General features: G+C 42.0%; 1 protein-coding gene across 1 annotated transcript in view; it reads left to right on the top strand.

Annotated features, from left to right (window-relative positions):
* The window catches only part of FNDC7 (fibronectin type III domain containing 7), a 29163-nt gene extending 5608 nt beyond the window's left edge, over window positions 1–23555 (top strand). Inside the window, exons 4-12 of the mRNA XM_052638117.1 lie at window positions 264–524; window positions 4499–4756; window positions 5378–5632; window positions 7089–7346; window positions 8060–8314; window positions 12079–12333; window positions 15132–15392; window positions 18348–18377; window positions 23524–23555. Coding sequence (XP_052494077.1) covers window positions 264–524; window positions 4499–4756; window positions 5378–5632; window positions 7089–7346; window positions 8060–8314; window positions 12079–12333; window positions 15132–15392; window positions 18348–18377; window positions 23524–23555 — 1865 coding nt within the window. The remainder of the gene's footprint in view (window positions 1–263; window positions 525–4498; window positions 4757–5377; window positions 5633–7088; window positions 7347–8059; window positions 8315–12078; window positions 12334–15131; window positions 15393–18347; window positions 18378–23523) is intronic.
* The last annotated feature ends 309 nt before the right edge of the window (window positions 23556–23864 follow it).

Here is a 23864-nt window from a genome sequence, read left to right as displayed (position 1 = left end):
TGAACCTACGTCTCTTATGTCTCCTGCATTGGCAGGCAGGTTCTCTACCACTAGCGCCACCTGCCACTCTGAGTCATCTGCTGAGTCATCTGGAATTAATACACATTTAAATAACAAATATAACAACTCTGACATGAATCCTATTGCAAAGCAAATAATTTTTTCATAATATGGATAATCAAGCTCAAATTTTCTATTCCTAAATTTGAATTATCCTTGATCGCACTTTCATAATGCAAATGGACATGTTCTTGTCTTTGCAGTACTGGCGGCACCTATTCTACAAGTAAGCTCTCCAAGTTCAGACTCTATTCTTGTGCAGTGGGAAGCTGTATATATGGCCATTGGATTCTCTGTGTCCATTATGCAAGCTAATGGTTTGGGTAGAATATGGAAAGAAAATACCACCAACACCTCCTTGACATTCACCAGTTTAGACTCCGGGACTCTCTACACCATAAAGGCCTATGCATGGAATGCCAATGGAACCCCTGGGGATGACTCCACCTGCAATCAGAGAACAAGTAAGGACTTCTCAGCTCAACCCCGTACATTTTCCTTTTTGATTAATGAGAAGGGCTGTGCACTGCAGCCAATGAGAGCAGCAATAAGTGATAAGTACAGAGCAGCTGGCAGCAGATATTTAAACTTATTATGAGCTTATTTATAGTGTGTTGGCAATTCCCCCCAAGTAGTGTCAATGCACTCTGCATGTGTGAAGAAATGCTGCTCAGAGTACACAGAGCATGGTAACCCCATGTCTACCTCACCCCCACCACCCCGTAGCTGATTCAGCATACATGTTCAATATCACACAGCAGGAAACAATTCTTGTTAGGCTTTCCAGTTACCTCTTGTCCCTTCCTAGGTTTAGACCAAGAGTATAGACAAAAAGAATTGGGCCAAATAAGGATTTTTTCAGCAGACATTTAATGAGTGTGTCCAAATTTTGAGGTGGTATTACCCTAGAGACATAGCAGCAAGCAAAATAAACTTCCTGTTATGATGAGAATTTTAAACTTCCTGATGTGGTGAGAATTGATATTTCAGACATATTTCCCAAAGCCCTCTCTGTAGGCCTGAGGCCAACACGGGGCTTCCCACTACCTCTCCTCCAGCTGTAGGCCGAGAAGCTGGAGCACGGTGTGTGTTCTCACCATCACTATCCCAGGGAGACCAACCAGGGCCTCCTACTCCGTGATAACTGGAAGCCCAAACTGAGGTGCGGCTATGAGCCCAAAGAATAAGAGGGAGAGAGAGGGAAGGGGGGAGATTTTCCCTTCTCTTGAGGCAGAGTGAGCCATCCTCTGACAATGAAGCCTGTTATTGAGTCTCCAAGTCATGTCTGACTCTTTTGCAAACTCATGAACTGTAGCCCATCCAATCTCCTCTGTCCATGGGACTTCCCAGGCAAGAATACTGGAGTGAGTTGCCGTTTCCTCCTCTAGTGGGTCTTCCCAACCCAGGGATTGAACCCTCATTTCCTGCATTGACAGGTGGATTCTTTTATCACTGAGCCAGCCACCAGGAAAGTCCACAATGAAGTCTAATAGATGCCAGACTCACCAATCAGATTAACTCTTTCATCTCTTGAGGATGTCCAAGGAAAAGGCAGAAAGAAAACAGAAATGTCCTCTCCAACAGTGCCTAAGTTTGAAGGGCAGTGAAAGTTGCCTTGTCTCTGAGCCAAGGCTGAAATGTAGGGAGAAGAGAAGGGTTTGCCTTTTATAATACTTCTCTAGGAAGGAATTATAACAAGGTGACCCTAAGGTGATTCATGATGGGCCTGGTGAGTTAGAATGACTACGATAAACCAGTCTCCCCTGGGCCTCTTCCAAGGCATTCACTCATTCTTTCCTTCCACAGACATTTACTGAGGGCCTGCTATATGCTGAGCATCATTAGCTGATGAGCATACAAAATCAAATAAGGCATGATTGCTACACCCGAAGAATTGATTGTGTCCCAGGAGGGGCCAATGTGTAAATAATGGTTACATTTCTGGGTAACAGGTTCTTTGATGGAAAGATGCACAGGCACAGGGGGGCTTCCCTGGTGGCCAGATGGTAAGGAATCTGCCTGCAATGCAGAAGACCTGGGTTCGACCCCTGGGTTGGAAAGATTCCCTGGAGAAAGGAATGACAACCCATTCCAGTATTCTTGCCTGGGAAATTCCATGGATAGAGGTGCTTGGTGGGCTGTAGTCCATGGGGTCACAGGGAGTCGGACATGACTGAGTGACTAACACTAACTAACAGGCATGGGGTGGCACAGGGGAGCATCTACATCAGGCTGGGGAACAGGGAGAGCCATCTCCTAAAGATGACTGGTCTCTTAAAGCCTTCCTCTTCACTTGTTTCCCTATGTTTTAAAAAGTTTTAGAGACTTTAGACCTAGATTCTCTATTAGTTTGCTAGGGCTGCCACAACAAAGTACCACAAACTAGGTGATACAGAAGTTTATTATCTCATGGCTCTGGAGTGCATAGGAGTCTGAAATCAAGGAATTGGCAGGATTGGTTCCTTCTGAGGACTGTGAGGAAATGGTATGTTCAGGCCCTTCTCCTTGGCTTGTAGACGGTCATCTTCGTGTTCACATGGCATTCTCCCTGTATGTGTATGTCTGTGTCCAAATTTTATCTTCTTCAAAAAATTAATTAATTAATTATTTTTGGTTGCTCCGGGTCTTTGTTGCTTCATGCAGGCTTTTTTTAGTTGTGGCAAGTGGGGGCTATTGTTTGTCACAGTGTGTGGGCTCTCTTTCTCATTGCAATGGCTTCTCTTACTGTGGAGCACGGGCTCTAGAGCACACAGGTTTCAGTAGTTGTGGTACTCAGGCTTAGTTGCCCCACAGCACGCGGAGTCTTCCCAGTCCAGAGATCAAACCTGTTTCCCCTCACATTGGCAGGTGGACTCTCAACCACTGGACCACCAGGGACATCCCAAACTTTCTCTTATAAGGTTTTCAGTCATATTGGGTTAGGATCAACCTAATGATCTCAACTGATTACATTTGCTAGGACCTTATTTCCAAATGGGATCACCTTCTGGAGTACTAGGGGTGAAGACTTTGACATATGTCTTTTTGGTGCTTCCCATGCCCCACGTGGGAAAATCAGATTGTCCTAAAATACTGCAGATGACCACTACCAGCCTTGGGCCCAGCATTACCCCAGGGTAGATCTGCGTCTGCAGATGAGCTGACCATATAGCAGAAGAGGGGGCCTGTCAAGATGGCCTACAGGAGAAACATGGCTCGTGTCTGCCTTGCAGAGGACGAGCTGAGTCCCAGTTTCCTCACACAGAGCCTTTCCTGTTTAATCCCACATCCCCCACCCCACCATATGTGTCTGAAGGGTGCTAGTCTCTGCACATAAGCTGTTCTCTAAGGTCTATGGATGAGATGGTTGGATGGCATCACTGACTCAATGGACATGAGTCTGAGTAAACTCCGGGAGTTGGTAATGGACAGGGAGGCCTGGCATGCTGCAGTCCATGGGGTTGCAAAGAGTTGGGCATGACTGAGCAACTGAACTGAACTGAAGGTTTGTGAGGTGGGCCTTATTATAGCACAGATTCCAGAGGACTGAGGCCAACTTTTCTCCTTCCCAGCCCAGGAGAACACTCCTCAAGCTTTTTTAAGAGGACAACCCTGAGGAAAGGAAGGCCTACTTTTAATATCGTAGAGGAAATTGTTTTGGAGACAATAAAAAACTGACTTCCTGTGTGGTCATCACACTTGACACTTTCCTTCCTTCCCTTTGGTTTAGAATGAAAGGAAGTCTGCTTTTCTTTTAACAACAGGGAGCTAAAAGCTCTTGCATGTCTTAGCATGTATCAAAAGTAAAGAAGAAATGCTGCTGAAGCTATTCTAACTTTATCAATCTATAATAGAATACTTTATCTACATCTTAATGACATACCCACTTGGCTCTCCTAGCCCATCATATTTATAATTTCATTTAATTACTTCAACCACTTATCAGATTGTGTGTTCACTCATTCACATATTCAAAATATGTTGATTGAGACTTCCCTGGTGGTCCAGTGGCTAAGTGGTCTTAGCCACTGGGAGCCATTGGGAACTCCATGTTCCCAATACAGTGGGGCCAGTTTCGATCCCTGGTCAGGAAACTAGATCCCACACACCACAGCTAAGACCTGGCATAGCCAAATAAATTAATTGCAAAAGACTCAAAATATGTTTATTCAGCACTTATATGTGCTAGGGACTGATATTAGATCAATTTTACACATTAAAAAATAACAGAAAGATTAAATAACCTGGCAAATTCATAGCTAGTTCCGAGTTTTCATAGTTAATGGTGGATGTATTACCAGTTCTCAGGTACCCTGAATCCCAGTTTTATGCTTTGTACACTTGCAATTATCCTGTTAATGGAGTACTTCATCCTTCAAGCTCCTCCATATTGCTAGGCCAAATCTTACTTGGGTTCTTGAGTCTACTGCAAAATGTCAATTGTTTCTCAAAAATGTAGGTCCAGGTACTCCTGAAAACATTCAAGTCTCTTTTGATAGTGGTGCTCTGAAGGCGTCTGTTTCGTGGGCACCGACAGAAGGAGCCTTCAACTATACCGTGATGGCTTTGAGTGACTCTTCCAGGCTGGGCTGCAGTACAACTTTCAGTTCCTGCACCATCTACTCTCTCCAGTGTGGAACCAAGTACCTGATTTCAGTTTCAGCAAGTAATGATGCCGGATCTAGCAGGTCGACTTCAGCAGTGACTTTGAAAACTGGTATGTAAACAGGAGCAAGATCACTGGGGGTCTGGCAAGCCCAAGTGGCTGACCTTAGGGAAACAAATAATTACATCACAATGTTCCAGAATGTTCCAGAATGCACTAGAACAAATGAAAGCAAAAGCCTACTCTAAATGAAAGCATAGAGTTGAACATTCTGAGGAGTCTGAATAATGTTGATAGTGAAACCAGACCTCGTGCATTGGAAAAAGCACTTTGAAAATTAAGAGGCCAGTTTCCTCTTCTAGATCTTTCACTAATCAGTCTATTTTCTTTTGCATTTGTAAAGTTGTAAATATTCTAAGATCCAGTTTGATAACAACTCTAGCTGTGCAGCCCCTTATTTACATCATGTTTCACAGACCTAGGCCTGGTAGGAGCTATTCTTTAAGATAAACAGGGAATGTCTATAGTTTGGAATATGTGTTTAGATATCCGCCCTCTTTCATTCTTATCAACGAGATAAAGACATACATATGTGGAAGTCTACACTTCAATTTAGAAATATTTGTGTGTTTTGAGAATGTGAACTAACATTTAGTGAACAGCTACTATGCAAAGCTGCAAAGAAAATCTCTTGGAGTACTCTCACACTCCTTTTCATTTATCATTTCCTAGTTGCTTGTGCACCTGGAAGAGTGGCGATCCAAGAAGATCCTCCTGGACACCTGTCTGTAGCTTGGTCTAATGTGGATCTGGGTGATTACTACGTGGCCTTCGTGAAGAGTGATGATGGCTTGGAAGTACATTGCAACACTTCCCTCACCCAGTGCAATTTCTTATCTGAGTGTGGCTTCACTTACTTTATTAGTGTTTTTGCCTATAACAAGGCAGGGCAGAGTCCTTTGGGTGATGTGTTTAATTATACCACAGGTGAGTTGCGCTTGATGTTTGTAAAGGGAGTTCTGAGTTCACTAAAGTCAGTAGCAGAATGGACCACCCATTGCACTCCTTGACTACCTGGGAGTCATTTTAGGTCCAAGAATGGAAAGTGAGTTCTTTCCTGGGGAATTTGGACTAAGTGGACTCAACCTTAACAAGAATACAAGGTTTAGGAGTGAGAAGAAAGGAAAGATTGTTGCTATTCAAGCTTGCTCTGAAAAACTGAACCCTCCATCCAGATCTACTCATTGTTCATCACTGTTCTGGATGCTGAAGGGAAGGCAATCCTTAGGTCTCAGAGTTCACTCTTTCTCCAAGCCCAGAAGACAGAGGTGCAATGGCAAAGATGCCACATGGTGTAGAGAGTTCTGGAGTAGGACACCTGGGCTTAAGTCCTAACTTGACCACTAGCTCATTTGTAAAGTGGAAATAATGATGTCTACCTCGTTAAGTCCCTCAGTATCCACCACTGCAAAATGGGACAAATAATCAGAAGTGAAAGGGTCTTTGTATGTAAGAAAAGCACAGTGCAAATATTTTTATTAGCAGCTTTATTGCTGTTACTATTATTCTCCTGCACTAGACTTGGGCCTTCTACAGGGCAGGGATTATATCTCATTCATCTTTCCATCCTGAATGCTTATCATAGTGTGACTGGCATATGGGAGATGCTCAATTTTAAAAGAATGAATGGAGTGAGAGACTTAAAATTAACTATATGTACAAATAAGAATACAGTAATACAACTATATAAATAACAATTATAGCTGAATGACATACATTTTTATCCGGATGAGGGAATCAAATAATTGGTGCCTTTGGAATTTGGAGTCAGAGGCCATCAATAAGGTCTCAAGGGCCTTCCAGAGGGAGTGGTTTTGAACTGGATCTTTAAGGATGGCTGGAATGTCGGTGGAGCAAGAGCATTCCAGGGAAACCCCATATGAGTTAGACATTTGCCACAATTTGTCCATGAGGTAATGTAGGGCTCTTCTAAAATGTACTAATGCAAGGCTTCCTCCTCGCCTCCACCCCGTAGTTTTATCTAGTTTAGAGTTTGGAAAGACTGATAGAATCTAGAAGTTAGACTAAATGTGATTTTGTCAGGCAGGAGAATGGTCCCACATTCCAGTAGAGGGGACACAGTCTCTGAAACACAGGGAAAAAACATGCACGTTGGGTGGGGAATTAAGAAGTCAGGTGAGGCAGGGGGTGTGGGGAGCAGCTGGATGTGTCGACAGGGTAGAGCTTACTGTAACCTTGAATGTCATGCAGAGAGAAGTTACCCTCTATGTAGTGGGTGTCAGGGAGGATCACTGTTGGACAGACCTGTAGGAGATTCTTACAGTGACTGCAGAGACTCCTGGGCATGGAGACGCCGGGACTCAACGGCCCTCTGACAGCGTGGCTCCTGTACTGACATCCTTCTCTCTACTCCTGCTTTCAGCTCCCTGTTGTCCTAGTGACATTAACCCTGTGCTGGTGTCCAGTGACAGAGTAGAGATTGTCTGGTCTCCCGTCCGAGGTGCTGAACTTTATGAAACAAAGGCTGTGGATGGGTTCAATGTGGTTGAGTGTAACGACACGGCTCCGGCTTGCACGCTTTCTGCTCTGGAGTGTGACACCAAGTACAACATCACGGTGTATTCCTTCAGCGAAGTCCGGGGCAGCAATACGTCATGTACTTCCCAATTCATAACCACAGGTATGATACAGCAAGGATTTTGTTCACCGACGTCTGGATGGCTCACCTCTATGTCCCTCAGGAAAGGCATTCAGCAAGTATGGTAAAAAGGTTAACTGCCATTAATGACTTTTGGTAGGGATCCTGAGAGACCCTCTTATGAAGGAGAGGCAGAAGAGAAGGTGGAAGAGGGAAAGAGGACAGCAAGAAACAGGAAACCCTGGGGAGAGTGGAAGGATTGGCTGATGATACCTCAGCCATTCACATCCTCCTAGCTTTGGGGCCGGAGAAGGCATTGGCAACCCACTCCAGTACTCTTGCCTGGAAAATCCCAGGGGTGGAGGAGCCTGGTGGGCTGCCATCTATGGGGTCGCACAGAGTTGGACACGACTGAGCGACTTAGCAGCAGCAGCAGCAGCAGCAGCAGCAGCTTTAGGGCACCTGCCTATAGTCATACCATGAAGGTGCAAATGTTTGTCTTAATTACTTTTGCTTTTGGAGTTCAAATGGCTCCTTAACATTTTCCAGTTAGCCCAACGCTGTGGGAATCTAATACCATCTGTCAATGTCAGCAAGGTTTCCACACAAAGGCTCTAGGAATTTGGCCTGAGCACAAGGTATGGTTGAAAGGAATCATCTCATTTAGGGGAGAAAACAAGTGTACAAGTGTTAGACCAAAAGTCACGTGTGATATTTCTTGACTCTGTTTCAGTTCATAATCTAAAATCTCTTAGCTCCTTGCAGTCCTGAAATCAAAAACATTTCAAAGGATGACTTTTCCATGATTAACGTGCGCTGGCGATCCACTAATGATGAAGCTACTTACACGGTGACTGCCCAGGGGGAGAAAGGGCGGCACCAGTGCAGCAGCACCGGAGAGTCCTGCACCCTGGGGGGCTTGCCCTGCGGCTCAGTGTTCTCTGTCACTGCTGTGGCCGAAACACCCGCAGGACGGAGCCTGCCCAGCTACAGTGTGCCTCTAGAGACAGGTATGTAACTATATACAGTGGAATGCAATGGAATATCAGTCAGCCAGAAAAAGGAATGAAATTGGGTCATTTGTAAGGGCATGGATGGACCTAGAGGGTTCATACAGAGTGAAGTCAGAAAGAGAAAAGTAAATATCGTATATCATTTACACGAGGAATCTAGAAAAATGGTATAGATGATCTTATTTGCAAAGCCCAAACAGAGACACAGATGTAGAGAAAAAATGTATAGATACCAAGGAGGAAAAGGGAAATAAGTGAGAGGAACTGGGAGATTGGGATTGACGTATGTACTACTGATACTAAGTATAAAATAGACAACTAATGAGAACCTACTGTGTAGGTCAGAGAACTCTACTTAATGCACTGTGGGGACCTGAATGGGAAGGAAGTCCAAAATGGAGGGGATATATGTATATGTATGGCTGAGTCACTTTGCTGTGCAGTAGAAACTAGCATAACATTGTAAAATAACTATACTCCAATAACAAATAATTTTAAAAAAGTAAGAAATGGGTATGTAGCAACTGCAACCTGAAACTTATTTCCAGTGGGGTCCTTAGGAATTGTTTTAGGACATGAACTTTATGACTTGATTTACCCTAAGTGTGGTAGAAATACACTAATCTCAGAGAAGCCTTTCAAAGAGCCCAAGTCTTAGAAAACTTTCAACACAGGTTCCATATAAATATCATCTGAAGGCTCTAGTATATTCATACACCAACATCAAAGGAGGAATCCACTGACTCTGCAAAAACATTTCTTTGACTTCATATTTCCCATGACACAATCTACCAAAGCATCTAACAAGTGACCAAATGAGCTGGCTTATTATTTATTTCTTTGATTCAGCCCTTTCAAATCTTTCTCTAAATAAGGCTTTCTGAGTTTCAGTTTCCTAATTGGTAGAAGAGGATAATGGCTTCATTGGGTGGTTGTGAATATTACATTTTTTATGCTGCAAAGCACTTAGCATAGTGCCTGCTGTATGGTAGGAGCTTGATAAAAGAAAGCTGTTATTACTTGATAACATTGTGTGTGAATGAAATATAGCAAATTACTTAAAGCCTTTGAGTCTTATTTTCTCTTATATATAACAATAGATGGCATTTTGGAACAGAGGAGTTGAAACATAAAAGGCGGCAGAATAGGGACAATGCCAAATATGCAGGAAGGTTCCCAATATCCTATATGCTGTATAATGGATCTTTGAAGAGTTGAGAATTGATTGTGGTACTCTTAGAATATGTTAAGCTTTTATATAAACTATGTTATAAGGTTTTATATCAACTATGATATGTTTTATATCACAATGCAAAAAGGCAAAATGGTTATCTGAGGAGGCCTCACAAATACCTGAGAAAGAACAGAAGTGAAAGGCAAAGGAGAAAAGGAAGTATATACCCATTTGAATGCAGAGTTCCAAAGAATAGCAAGGAGAGATAAGAAAGACTTCCTAAGTGATCAATGCAAGGAAACAGAGGAAAACAATAGAATTGGAAAGACTAGAGATCTCTTCAAGAAAATTAGAGATACCAAGGGAACATTTCATGCAAAGATGGGCACAATAAAGGACAGAAATGGTATGGACCTAACAGAAGCAGAAGATATTAAGAAGAGATGGCAAGAATACACAGAAGAACTGTACAAAAAAGATGTTCATGACCCAGATAACCACGATCATGTGATCATTCACCTAGAGCCAGACATCCTGCAATGTGAGGTCAAATGAGCCTTAGGAAGCATCACTATGAACAAAGCTAGTGGAGGTGATGGAATTACAGATGCTCATGATGATGCTGTGAAAGTCCTGCACTCAATATGCCAGCAAATTTGGAAATCTCAGCAGTGGCCACGGGACTGGAAAAGGTCAGTTTTCATTCCAATCCCAAAGAAAGGAAATGCCAAAGAATGCTCAAACTACCGCACAATCGCACTCATCTCACATGCTAGCAAAATAATGCTCAAAATTCTCCAAGCCAGGCTGTAACAGTATGTGAACCAAGAACTTCCAGATGTTCAAGCTGGATTTAGAAAAGGCAGAGGAACCAGAGATCAAATTGCCAACATCCGTTGGATCATGGAAAAAGCAAGAGAGTTCCAGAAAAACATCTACTTCTGCTTTATTGACTATGCCAAAGCCTTTGACTCTGTGAATCATAACAAACTGTGGAAAATTCTTCAAGAGATAGGAAATACCAGACTACCTGATCTGCCTCCTGAGAAATCTGTATGCAGGTCAAGAAGCAACAGTTAGAAATGGACATGGAACAACAGACTGTGTTCCAAATCAGGAAAGGAGTATGTCAAGATCAAGGCTGTATATTGTCACTCTGCTTATTTAGCTTATATGCAGAGTACATCACGTGAAATGCCGGCCTGGATGAAGCACAATCTGGAATCAAGATTGCCGGGAGAAATATCAATTACCTCATATACGCAGATGACACCACCCTTACGGCATAAAGCGAAGAACTAAAGAGCCTCTTGATGGAAGTGAAAGAGGAGAGTGAAAAAGTTGGCTTAAAACTCAATATTCAGAAAACTAAGATCATGGCATCCAGTCCCATCACTTCATGGCAAATAGATGGGAAAACAATGGAAACAGTGACAGACTTTATTTGCGGGGGGGCTCCAAAATCACTGCGGATGGTGACTGCAGGCATGAAATTAAAAGACTCTTGTTCCTTGGAAGAAAAGCTATGACCAACCTAGACAACATATTAAAAAGCAGAGACATTACTTTGCCAACAAAGGTCTGTCTAGTCAAAGCTATGGTTTTTCCAGTAGTCATGTATGGATGTGAGAGTTGGATTATAAAGAAAGCTGAGCGCAGAAGAATTGATGCTTTTGAATTGTGGTGTTGGAGAGACTCTTGAGAGTCCCTTGGACTGCCATGAAATCAAACCAGTCCATCCTAAAGGAAATCAGTCCTGAATATTCACTGGAAGGACTGATGCTGAAGCTGAAACTGCAATACTTTGGCCACCTGATGCAAAGAACTGAATCATTGGAAAAGACCCTGATGCTGGGAAAGATTGAGGGCAGGAGGAGAAGGGGACAACAGAGGATGAGATGGCCAGATAGCATCACCAACTCGATGGACATGAGTTTGAGCAAGGTCCAGGAGGTGGTCATGGACAGGGAGGCCTGGCATACTGCAGTCCTTGGGGTTGCAAAGAGTTGGATATGACTGAGTGACTGAACTGACTAATCAACTATGTACTATGAAATGCCTGAGAAAGGCGAAACACATTTTATTGCAAATGTGATAATACGTATTAGGAGAAGAGGCAAATGCAACCACTGCATTGAAATTTGCAACTGGAGTCGTTAAAGCTGAAGAACAACAAAGGATTTCTTTCTTATACTGAAAAAAGTTGGGGAGAACCACACATTAATTACCCACAGCCAGTTAGTGAACTTCGTTCTTGGGGAAAGCACTTGCTATATACAGTGATGTTGAATAATGTATCAGAGAGAATGAGATTTTGCTTAACAAAAGGACATTTTTAAAGTTTTTAACAATTTTTTATTGCAGTAGAGTTGATGTTCAATGTCATATAAGTCACAATACAGTGATTCACAATTTTTAAAAGTTATGTTCCATTTATAGTTATTAAGGATATTTTGATTAACAGTTAAAGGTTTGAGAAATCTAGGATACTGACTGAAAGACAGACAGAATACCATGCTTTGTTGTTTTTCACAAATAATCCTTAGTGGAAATAAATTCCCAATTTTTTTCTTTTTCCCCATTTGAGCACCGTGCTGCTCAGCCAGTCTGATGGTAACTCAGGTCACTCAGTCAGTAATCAACGTGAGCTGGACGGTTGGGACTGGGGCCCTAACCTATGTGACGGTTCTGCAGTCACACACGGGACAGTCAAAGTGTCACACCCATCGAAACCACTGCCTCCTGGGATGCATCACATGCGGCATCAATTACTCAGTGGCAGTAAAAGCAGTTAGTGCCACTGGGTTGACTGCGGACTGCGCCTACCAAAGTTACTCCTCTAGTAAGTGAAATCTAGTCTCTAGTTCTAGAGTATCAACAAGGACCTTGACTATTATAGATCCAGACATAAGCCCTTCCATCTCATTTAAAAGCATGCTGCATCTCCACCAAGCTTGCATGATAAATTCAGATTACTTTCTAAAATGTTTGCAATTTTCCTCTTGATTCAGAACCTCAAAGCTTCAGAGGCTTCTGTTGGTCCATGCTAAGTCACTTCAGTTGTGCCTGACCCTTTGCGACCCCCTGGACTGTAGCCTGCCAGGTTTCTCTGTCCATAGGACTGTAGCCCTGTATCTCACCAGGCTCTTCTTTCCATGGGATTCTCCTCGCAATAATCCTGGAGTGGGTTGCCATTTCCTCCAGGGATCTTCCCAACCCAGGGATCAAATCTGTGTCTCTTGTCTCCTGCATTGACGGGTGGGTTCTTTACCACTAGCACCACCTGGGAAACCCTGTTGGTAGTTGGTGAATGAACTCCTTGATAACAAGGTTCAAGTGGACTTTCTCTGAAAGAAGGCTTGGTTTATATATGATCTAGCTACATGTAGCACAGAGTAACTCAGCCTGGCAGAGTTTTCAGAAAGCATTTAGATCATATATTCTATTTGGCTTGAATTTTTTGTTTCTCGGTATTATTGTGCTACTACCTCTCTCTTCTAAACCACTCCAGCTTCTCCTATGGTATCTTATTTTAACAGGCTTCAAGAGCAAGTATTGCATTTTGTTCTTCACAAAGGCCTAACAATTAGGGAATGGCGGGAGAAGTAAGGAGTGGTACAGGGTTAACAAATAAGGTTTCACTGGTATGATTCTAGTCCACTACAGTGGCTGTTTAGAGCACTGTTTCAGGGAAAAAAAAAACTCTCAAGATTAATGGGATGGCTCTCAGGCTTAATGGGGCGTGAGTACCACACCAGTTAGCTGCATCTGTTCTGAGGCATGGGGTGGGAGAGGTGAAATATAATTTTCATAGGACTTCCCTGGCTGTCCAGTGGTTAAGACTTTATGCTTCCACTACAAGGGGCTCAGGTTTGATCCTTGGTCAGGGAACTAAGATCCCATAAGTCTTTTGACAAAAATTTAAAAATAAATAAAATAAAAAATAAAATTTTGGCATCCCAAAGGCAGTAGGGGGCTTCCCTGGTGGCTCAGAGGTTAAAGCGTCTGCCTGGAATGCAGGAGACCTGGGTTTGATCCCAGGGAAGATCCCCTGGAGAAGGAAATGGCAACCCACTCCAGTACTCTTGCCTGGAGAATCCCATGGATGGAGAAGTGTGGTAGGCTACAGTCCATGGGGTCACAAGGAGTCGGACACGACTGAGTGACTTCACTTTCAAAGGCAGTAGAGTGAGTCTTCAACTTAGGAGTCTAAAGATATGGCTTCTTAAACTGTCCTGCCTTATCTTATTCCCTGATTCTATTTCCTCATTGGTAAGAGAAATAGGAATGATTATGGTGTGAAAGCATTTAAAACCTGCTGCGTGCTATGTCCTAAGTTGCTTTGTGTGCATTTGTTAATCACTCAGTCATGTCCATGGAGAAGGCAATGGCACCCCACTCCAGTACTCTTGCCTGGAAAATCCCAAGAACGAGGGAGCCTGGTGGGCTGCCATCTATGGGGTCGCACAGAATCAGACACGACTGAAGCAACTTAGCAGCAGCAGCAGTCATGACCAACTGTTTGCGACCCCAAGGACTGTAGCCCACCAGGCTCCTCTGTCCATGGAATTCACCAGGCAAGAATCCTGGAGGGGTAACCATTCACTTTTCCAGGGGATTGTCCCAACCCAGGGATTGAATCCAGAACGTCCGCATTGCAGGCAGATTGTTTACTATCTGAGCCACCAGGGAAGCCCAGAACACATATGTAATCTGCTTTGTAATTTCTTTCATTAGAGTTGTTGCCTAAGTTCTCACCTGGATATCCAGTTCTGGAAATATGGTCCACTGCTTACCTTCACACCTAAAAAACCTTTAAAGAATGAATCAAAGGAACCTAATTATCTTAATACTTATTATACAATAACATCTTTATTTTGTTTACTGAGGAATCCACCATTTGACACCTAATGTGTGGCCTGCTCAAGGTATTCAGTAAAGGAAAAAGGGAAAGTACCCAGTCAGCTAGCACAGATGAAGTGTGGACCAGCGACAAGGACCATGTTACTCAGCTCAGCAAAATTTAGGTCTTTTCAACCAAAGCTGAATGCAGTTAATTATATCTAAATTGAATCCCACGGAAATCATTATGGGCTTTCCCAGTGGCTCAGTGGTAAAGAATCCTCCTGCAATGCAAGAGACTTGCAGGCGATGCAGGTTCAATCCCCAGGTTGGGAAGATCCCCTGGAGCAGGAAATGGCAACCCACTCCAGTATTCTTGCTTGGAAAATCCCATGGACAGAGGAGCCTGGGGGGCTACAGTCCATGGGGTTGCAAAGAGTCAAACATGACTTAGTGACTAAACAACAACAAAAATCATATTATGGGTATTATGGGTAGGATGTTATGAAGGATCTTGACAAGGATTCTGTGTATTTGACTCATAAAGTTTGAGTCATATACACTTCATATCTGCCAAGTACTTGGACTCTCCATTGTTCTCTATTGAAAACTCATGGCCCTCACCCTCACACATGGATCTCTAATCATGTGGCCCAGTACAGAAGGAACTTGATACCCCCTCAAATCTTGCTCTAATCAGTTGTCATTTAGAGTAGGACACTTACTCTGTTTCCCATAGTAGCAGAGGCTAGGTTTGTGGTGATGGTGGAATAGTGATGTGTTTGTTTTATTCTTCAGGTGCCTGCTGCCCTTTAGGGGTGAAATTATATAGGCTGGGCCCTAATGGCATCCGGATCCACTGGCAGGCCTCCAGGGGCTCTGCCAATTACAGCACCGACCTCTATGGTTCCAAAGGCATTTTCACATGTGCCCCAAGCGCTGGCCTCAGTTTCTGTGATGTTACCGAGATACCCTGCGGGGATGTGTATACCGTGATGGTCTCACCAGTTGCTGAGACAGGACTGAAGCTTACTTTCTGTCCAAAAAAAATATATTCAGGTAGAGAAAGTTATGACCCTTTATTTAAAACTAAACCTTGACTCAATCTGTGAACGAAGGCTAAGAGCAATCACACTTTGCTATGTAGGAAGATCAAAAAGGGCCTGACATTTCTACATCCTATAGGCAGATTCTGGCAACAGGTCTCCAACAGGAGACCTTTGGAATTGTGATACTTTATTATAATTTGATTTGGAGGTACTCCTTTCATCCCTCTCCCTCTCTTCAGAAAAAGGACCAGATGCTTGCTTAAACAGTAAAATAGATTTAAAGCAATTTTCTGCTTTGAGATTTGAAGATAGGGTTTTATCATGGTTAGAGGTAATGACAGACAACATGGAATATTTGAAATTAAGAGACTTGAACCTTTATTTGCACAGATTCAGACTTATGATTGAGGGAGAGTTGGAGGATCAGAGAAAAACAAATTTATAAATCATAAGCTAGGTTTGGAAATACGAGTGGGCAGACAGTCTGTGATCACAAAACATGACTGTCAGCAACTGCCATTTCACCAGAGCTGACAGAAAAAGACAAGCAATTCTCCTGCTCTGTATTCCAGCACCTTCTGCTACCTTGCCCAGGGCATTGTCATATTTTTTTCATATATTTATAAAATAAAGAGATGATGAGGTCCTATAACTCTGCATGGGAATGCAGGAAGAGTAATAAATGTTGGCTTAGAAAGCTTTACTAATAACCAGAATCTAAAATTTCCAGTTATATGTAGGTGACAAGAAGGTTCAAGACGGCTCCTGGTGATGGAACAAGGCCAGTTCCTCTTCAGGGGGTGTTCTCACTATCCTTGGCTGTCATGCTCTGATTCCTTGCTTTTTCATTATCTTGTCCAGAGGACAAGCTGGCCCAAACCATGGCCCTATGTAAAAGGACAGGAGTAGGTTGTTGGGTTGAAGATGAGCTCTGAGGAAGCAGAGCCTACAGGTCAATAATGATACCTCATTGTATTTTCATAATGCTTCAAAATTTATCAAGTGTTTTCATATTCAATATTTCACTGAATGCTCAAATAACTCTATAAGTTAGGTTCAACAGATTTTATTTTCTCCAATTTATAAATGAGAAAACTAAGACTCAAAGGCTCCCAAATCTCTACCTATAACCCTTCTCTTCTTCTGATCTCTAAATCCATATTCAAACATGTTATCTCTACTTAGAGATACACCCCAGGCATTTCAATTCCTCAAGACCAAAAGGAACTTCTGATCCCATGCAGTTTCTGATCTCCCATCATCCTTGTTTCAGGCTTTCAAGCCTGAAAACCCTGGCATCAGCTTCCTCTCTCCCTCACTTTTCACATCTAAGTAGTCTCCGAGCGCTGTTCTTTTCACTCCATGATGGTCTCTAAATCCAACTTCTTCTCTTCATTCCTGTAGCTACTTCAGTACTTCAGGGTCTCACTACCTCTCCCCTATACTATTACACCAGTCCTGTCCTCCCACCCTCTTACCAGTCTTCATACTATCGCTAGAGTTATTATTCCAGGACACTGACCCAATTGTCTTTCTTTCCTGCTACAAAATTCTCAGTTTTCCATTGCTCTATAGGATAAAATACAGACCTCTGATCATGGGATTTAACATCCCTTACAATCTGTCCCTCTTCTATCTCTCTACACATGTTCTAACAGAAATTTAATGTAAGTCTGAACATTTTAAATTTTCCAGTAGCCACATTAAAAAAATAAAAAGAAACAGGCAAAATTAATTTGAATATATTTTAGTTAATCCAATATAGCCACAATATTCTAATTTTCAATATGGAATCAATTTTAAAACTTTGTATTTTTCCCATAGTAAGTCTTCAAAATCTTGTGTGTGTTTTTTAACACAGCACATATATCAGTTTAGACCAGCAACATTTGCAGTGCTCATAGCTACATATGATGAGTGTCTACTCTATTGGACAGTACAGTTCTTGGCTCATTCCCCAACATCCTTACTGAGAGGACTCTATTCTCTACTCATGTGGAGTCACTCACACCCCTCTGCCCTTACCACACATGCATACTATGCCACATCGTGCTTCTGGGCTAATGCAGCACTCCTCGCGAAGGGAACTCCACCAGCCCAAATTCCCTCTCCTCTGTGAAGTCTTCTCCAGTTCTCACAGGCTGAGTTCATCTGCCTCTTTCCTTTATAACGCCACAGCACACATTATTGTCACCACACCGTATTTCTGCGAGTTGAATGTCTGTAATTTCTGCTAAATGGCAATCTCTTAGACTCGCAGTACTTAGCATATAACTGTTGCCCTATATATTTTAAGCTAAAAAAAAAAGAATGAATAAGAGTTTATGTGTTTCTCTATGATAATACAGCCAGTAAATGAGTGATTGAAGTCTTTGCTTTTTCTCCTAATTCATACTCACAGTTTAACTTTTAACTTTTTCTCTGATGGTTTGTTAGTTGGAACTCTGATATCCTTTGGTGGGGTGCCATCTCAAGCCTATAGTCTTTGCCCTTTTACTAAAGGTGTCCAGACTCAGGTTAGGGAATCTATCTTTGCTCTGGCTCCTTGATAAAAACCATGCATTTGGGGGAAGATTGTTGGTTTTGTTTTTTGGTGTTTCTTTCCCCAATATCAGCGATGCCTTTATCTTATAATTAGGATGATATTGTAAATGATAACAATGATTAATATTTTTTGAGTGTTCTGTGCTAGCCAGTATTCTAAGGGCTTTATGTGAATTAGCTTGACTGATACTTATAACAACCCTATGAGGGTGGCATTCTTATTCTTGCCACCTAACAAAGTGAAGCACAGAAAAGTGAAATGACTTATCCAAGTTAACACTGTTAGCAGGTGTCTCCTTCTCTTATTACACAAGTTGGTTCTTATTCACTCTTCACTCCCTTTCCTATTATTCTTTCTTAAATTGTATCTCAAATACATCAGTGAATCTGTTTTAAATGCTTGTGTTTTTATTTATTACAGTAACCTGCTCTGGAAGTACACTTGGAATGGGTAAGTCATTTTTATCATGGATAAACTAGAAAGAAATTTTCTGTTGCTCTTTCAGTTCAGTTCAGTTCAGTTCGGTCGCTCAGTCATGTCTGACTCTTTGCAACCCCATGGACTGCAGCACGCTAGGCTTCCCTCTTCATCAACAACTCCCAGAGCTTACCCAAACTCATGTCCATTGAGTCATTGATGCCATCCAACCATCTCATCCTCTGTCATCCCCTTCTCCTCCAGCCTTCAATCATTCCCAGCATCAGGGTCTTTTCAAACGAGTCACTTCTTCACATCAGGTGACCAAAGTATTGCAGTTTCAGCTTCAGCATCAGTCCTTCCAGTGAGTATTCAGGACTGATTTCCTTTAGGATGGATTGGTATGATCTCCTTGCAGTCTAAGGGATTCTCAAGAGTCTTCTCCAACACCACAGTACAAAAGCATCAATTCTTTGGTGCTCAGCTTTCTATATAGTCCAGCTCTTACATCCACATATGACTACTGGAAAAACCATAGCTTTGACTAGATGGACCTTTGTCAGCAAAGTAATGTCTCTGCTTTTTAATATGTGGTCTAGGTTGGCCATAGCTTTTTTTCCAAGGAGCAAGTGTCTTAATTTCATGGCTGCAGTCACCATCTGCAGTGATTTTGGAGCCCAAGAAAATAAAGACTCAAACTGCTTCCATTGTTTCCCCATCTATTTGCCATGAAGTGATGGGACCAGATGCCATGATCTTAAGTTTTCTGAATGTTGAGTTTTAAGGCAACTTCTTCACTCTCCTCTTTCACTTCCATCAAGAGGCTCTTTAGTTCTTCGCTTTCTGCCATAAGTGTGGTGTCATCTGTATCTCTGAGGTTATTGATATTTCTCCTGGCAATCCTGATTCCAGATTTTGCTTCATCCAATCCAGCAGTTCTCATGATGTACTCTGCATATAAGTTAAATAAGCAGAGTGACAATATACAGCCTTGACATACTCCTTTCCTGATTTGGAACCAATCTATTGTTCCATGTCCATCTCTATCTGTTGCTTCTTGACCTGCATACAGATTTCTCAGGAGGCAGGTCAAGTGGTCTGGTATTTCCATCTCTTTCAGAATTTTCTACAGTTTGTTGCAATCCACACAGTCAAAGTCTTTGGCATAGTCAATAAAGCAGAAGTAGATGTTTTTCTGGAACTCTCTTTTTTTTTTGATGATCCGATGGATGTTGGTAATTTGATCTCTGGTTCCTCTGCCTTTTCTAAATCCAGCTTGAACATCTGGATGTTCACGGTCCAAGTGCTGTTGAAGCCTGGCTTGGGGAATTTTGAGTATTACTTTACTAGCATGTGAGAGGAGTACAATTGTGGGTAGTTTGAGCATTCTTTGGCATTTCCTTTCTTTGGGATTGGAATGGAAACTGACATTTTCCAGTCCTGTGGCCACTGTTGAGTTTTCCAAATTTGCTGGCATATTGAGTGTAGCACTTTCACTGCATCATCTTCCAGGATTTGAAATAGGTCAACTGGAATTCTATCACCTCCATTAGCTTTGTTCGTAGTGATGCTTCCTTCGCATTCCAGGATGTCTGGCTCTAGGTGAGTGATCACACCATCGTGATTATCTGGGTCATAAAGATCTTTTTTGTATAGTTCTATGTATTCTTGCCACCTCTTCTTAATATCTTCTGCTTCTGTTAGGTCCATACTGTTTCTGTCCTTTATTGAGCCCATCTTTGCATGAAATGCTCCCTTGGTGTCTCTAATTTTCTTGAAGAGATCTCTAGTCTTTCCCATCCAATTGTTTTCCTCTATTTCCTTGCATTGATCACTGAGGAAGTCTTTCTTATCTCTCCTTGCTATTCTTTGGAACTCTGCATTTAAATAGGTATATACTTCCTTTTCTCCTTTGCCTTTCACTTCTGTTCTTTCTCAGCTATTTGTAAGGCCTCCTCAGACAACCATTTTGCCTTTTTGCATTTCTTTTTCTTGGAGATGTCTTGATCGCTGCCTCCTATACAATGTCGTGAACCTCTGTCCATGGTTCTTCAGGCATTCTGTCTATCAGATCTAATCTCTTGAATCTATTTGTCACTTCCACTGTATATTCATAAGGGATTTGATTTAGGTAATCAATGGTCTAGTGGTTTTTCCTACTTTATTTAAGTCTAAATGGTCTAATGTTTTTCCCTACTTTCTTCAATTTAAGTCTAAATTTGTCAATCAGATGTTCATGATCTGAGCCACAGTCAGCTCCCAGTCCTGTTTTTACTGACTGTATAGTGCTACTCCATCTTTGGTTGCAAAGCATATAATCAATCCAGATACTGACCATCTGGAGATGTCCATGTATAGAGTCTTCTCTTGTGCTATTGGAAGAGGGTGTTTGCTATGACCAGTGTGTTCTCTTGGTAAAACTTTATTAGCCTTTGCCCTGCTTCATTCTGTACTCCAAGGCCAAACTTGCCTGTTACTCCAGATGTTTCTTGACTTCCTGCTTTTGCATTCCAGTCCCCTATAATGAAAAGGACATCTGTCTTAGGTGTTAGTTCTAGAAGGCCTTAGGACTTCATAAAACCATTCAGTTTCTTCAGCATTAGTGGTTGGGGCACAGACTTGGATTACTGTGGTATTGAATGGTTTGCCTCAGAAACGAACAGAGATCTTTCTGTTGCTTTTGAGATTGCACCCAAGTACTGCATTTCAGACTCTTTTGTTGACTATGATGGCTACTCCATTTCTTCTAAGGGATTCTTGCCCACAGTAGTAGATATAATGGTCTTCTGGATTAAATTCACCCATTTCAGTCCATTTTAGTTCACTGATTCCTAAAATGTTGATGTTCACTCTATTCATCTCCTGTTTCATCACTTCGAATTTGCCTTGATTCATGGACCTAACATTCCAGGTTCCTATGAAATATTGCTCTTTATAGCATCAGACTTGACTTCCATCAGCAGTCACATCCACCACTGGGTGCTGTTTTTACTTTGGCTCCACCTCTTCATTCTTCATTGTTGTTCTTTAGGGTGACTTAATGAAGTCAGAAGCAAAGCTGACTCTTCAATTATAGAGGCAAATGCTTTCTTTCTGTGATTTAAGGGGTCCCTGTTCTCCTCTTGCATAACTCTCCCCTCTTACGTTGCCTCCCCTCAGATTCCTCCAGTGGAGAGGAACTCCACTGGATGCTGAAATTATTTCAGTCCTCCAGGGTCCCACAGGATAATAAAAATATGCTTCAGAGAAGCAACTGATTCATGCCTCACTTGAGAGAGTGGTTTCTAGCCTGCTGTACATTGTGTCACCCGGAGAGCTTAGAAGTAATTGATTTGTTGTTATTTTTCAGTTGGTAAGTCGTGTCTGACTCTTTGTGACCCCATACACTGTAGCCCACCAGGCTCCTCTGTCCATGGGATTTCCTGGACAAGAATATTGGAATGGATTGCTGTTGCCTTCTCCAGGGGATCTTACCGACCCAGGGACTGAACCTGTATCTCTTGCATTGGCAGGAGGATTCTTTTCTGCTGAGGCACCGAGGAAGCCCCACCACCAGTTCTGAAATAAGAATCAGTTCAGTTCAGTCGCTCAGTCATGTCCGACTTTTTGCGACTCTGTACTACTACTACTTGCGACCCCATAATCCCTATTAATTTTTAAAGGGTTTCTATTTCCATTGATTACAGGGAAACAGACCTGGCTTATTAAAAATAAATTATGAGGAAAGTTCCAAATTATAATTACTTGAAAAAAACTCCCAAAGTACTAATGCCCATAAGCTCTGGTCTTCAGTAAAATGTACATGGGCCTGGGTCTGCATTCTTGGAACATCTTTCCAGTATTACGGCGGTTTTAATTCAATATTTCTCCTGAGCCTCAGAGGGGTAGTAGAAGTATCTTGGGGATCCCTAGGAGGTGAAGAGTTGTGTATTATATATTGGTCTTCCCTAAGATTTTGTTAAAGAGATAATACTTCCAAAAAAAAAAAAATGCTGGAAAACCGTCACTCTTAGACCTTGCTATTTGAGATCACCAGAAACCTTATTCAAAATGCATAATTTTAGGCCCCATGCAGAGTTACTAAATCCCCAGGTGATTCACATGCATATTAAAGTTTGCAGGTTACTGCTTAGATAGTAGTGCTCAAACTTTGGTGTGTATCAAAATCTCTCGGAGAGCTAGCAAAGGCTGTAGGGACCCATGCCTGCTGAAGTGGGCCCCTGTGTTTTTATTGGGTTCCCATGTGATTCTGACACTCTCCAAGTTTGAGAAGCACTGCTCTAGGTCACTGCTGTCCACTTCCTATGTCCCTCTGGACTGGCCTTGATTATTACTTCTCCTTTCTAAGTGAGTTTCAGTCTTCAACCTGAAGACTGACCTTTTCTTTAAGAGATTGTTGTAGAAATTCTGCAAGACTCTCAAAAAGGATTATTTGGGGGTCTCTACATCATACAGAATTCACTGTATTAAGGGAGAAATTCTAAATTGCTGTTCAATTTCAGTATTTCTCCTCTCTATACACAGGACTAGTCAGAGTAGGTCCCTAGCTGGCATGGGGCCTCTAGATATGCTAAGGGAAGCCTTGGGAGTCTTGTTGGTCTAAGGCTTTTGGTCTTGCTTAACTCTTGGTTATCCTAAAGCTTTTCAACAGCATGAATGTATTTTTTAAGAGACAGATCTGAGTTCAAATCCTGCCACTGTCCCTTTCCCTTAGGCAAGGTGCTTCAATTCTAAGTACAGATTTCCTCATCTGAAAATTGGAACAAACTTCTCATAAGATGTTATGAAGATTAAAGGAGATATAAATTGTTAGACCCAATGACAGGCTCAAAGTAAGCTCAGTAAATAAAAGGCTTGAGGGTGGAGAGGAAAGTCCTTTGTCTTGGGTCAGTAGTCTGAGCTCCAAGAGACTCTTGGGGAGGATTCATTTCACAAAGCAGGAAAGAGAACATCCTGGTTAGTTCTCTAACCAGAGAGAGAACCTGATGGTCAGTTTCTTCTTGCCCTTTGAACGGTTCAGTTTATCTTACTTTTCTGCTTACTTGCTGTGAAGTGCTGCAAAAATAGCATTTCAAATTGAAACGCTAATCTGAAACTCAGTGACATCTGAGGGCTTTTTAACTTAAAATGTCTGCATACTAATACATTTTGTGGCTTCCTCCTTTCTTTGCCTTTTCAGTGATTTACAGAGGGAAGAGAAATGTGGAATGACACAGTAAACCAAGGATAAAAACAGTGACTTGACTAGTGAGTAATTTAAATTGAAATGTTATAATTCAAAGGCAAAATGTTATTTTTTCTTTGCTTTAAAAATTTCTTCCCATATCTTTTGCAGAGGTTCCTTAATTGTTGGTGTGATTAGAGCTGGAAAAGGTCTATTAGAATATAAAATTCCTCTAGGATAGGACAAGCTCTTTTGGCCTTTAGAAGAACTGCTCTGACTCCACTTCCTGAGTTCAAGGTCAGGTGTGTCCTCAAGGGCACAGGAGTTCAAGATCTGCTGCAGAGAAGACTTGGGGG

Source organism: Budorcas taxicolor, chromosome 3, assembly GCF_023091745.1.
Source record: "Budorcas taxicolor isolate Tak-1 chromosome 3, Takin1.1, whole genome shotgun sequence".
In the NCBI taxonomy this organism is placed as follows: Eukaryota; Metazoa; Chordata; class Mammalia; order Artiodactyla; family Bovidae; genus Budorcas; species Budorcas taxicolor.
This window is presented reverse-complemented; position numbering and strand designations above follow the sequence as displayed.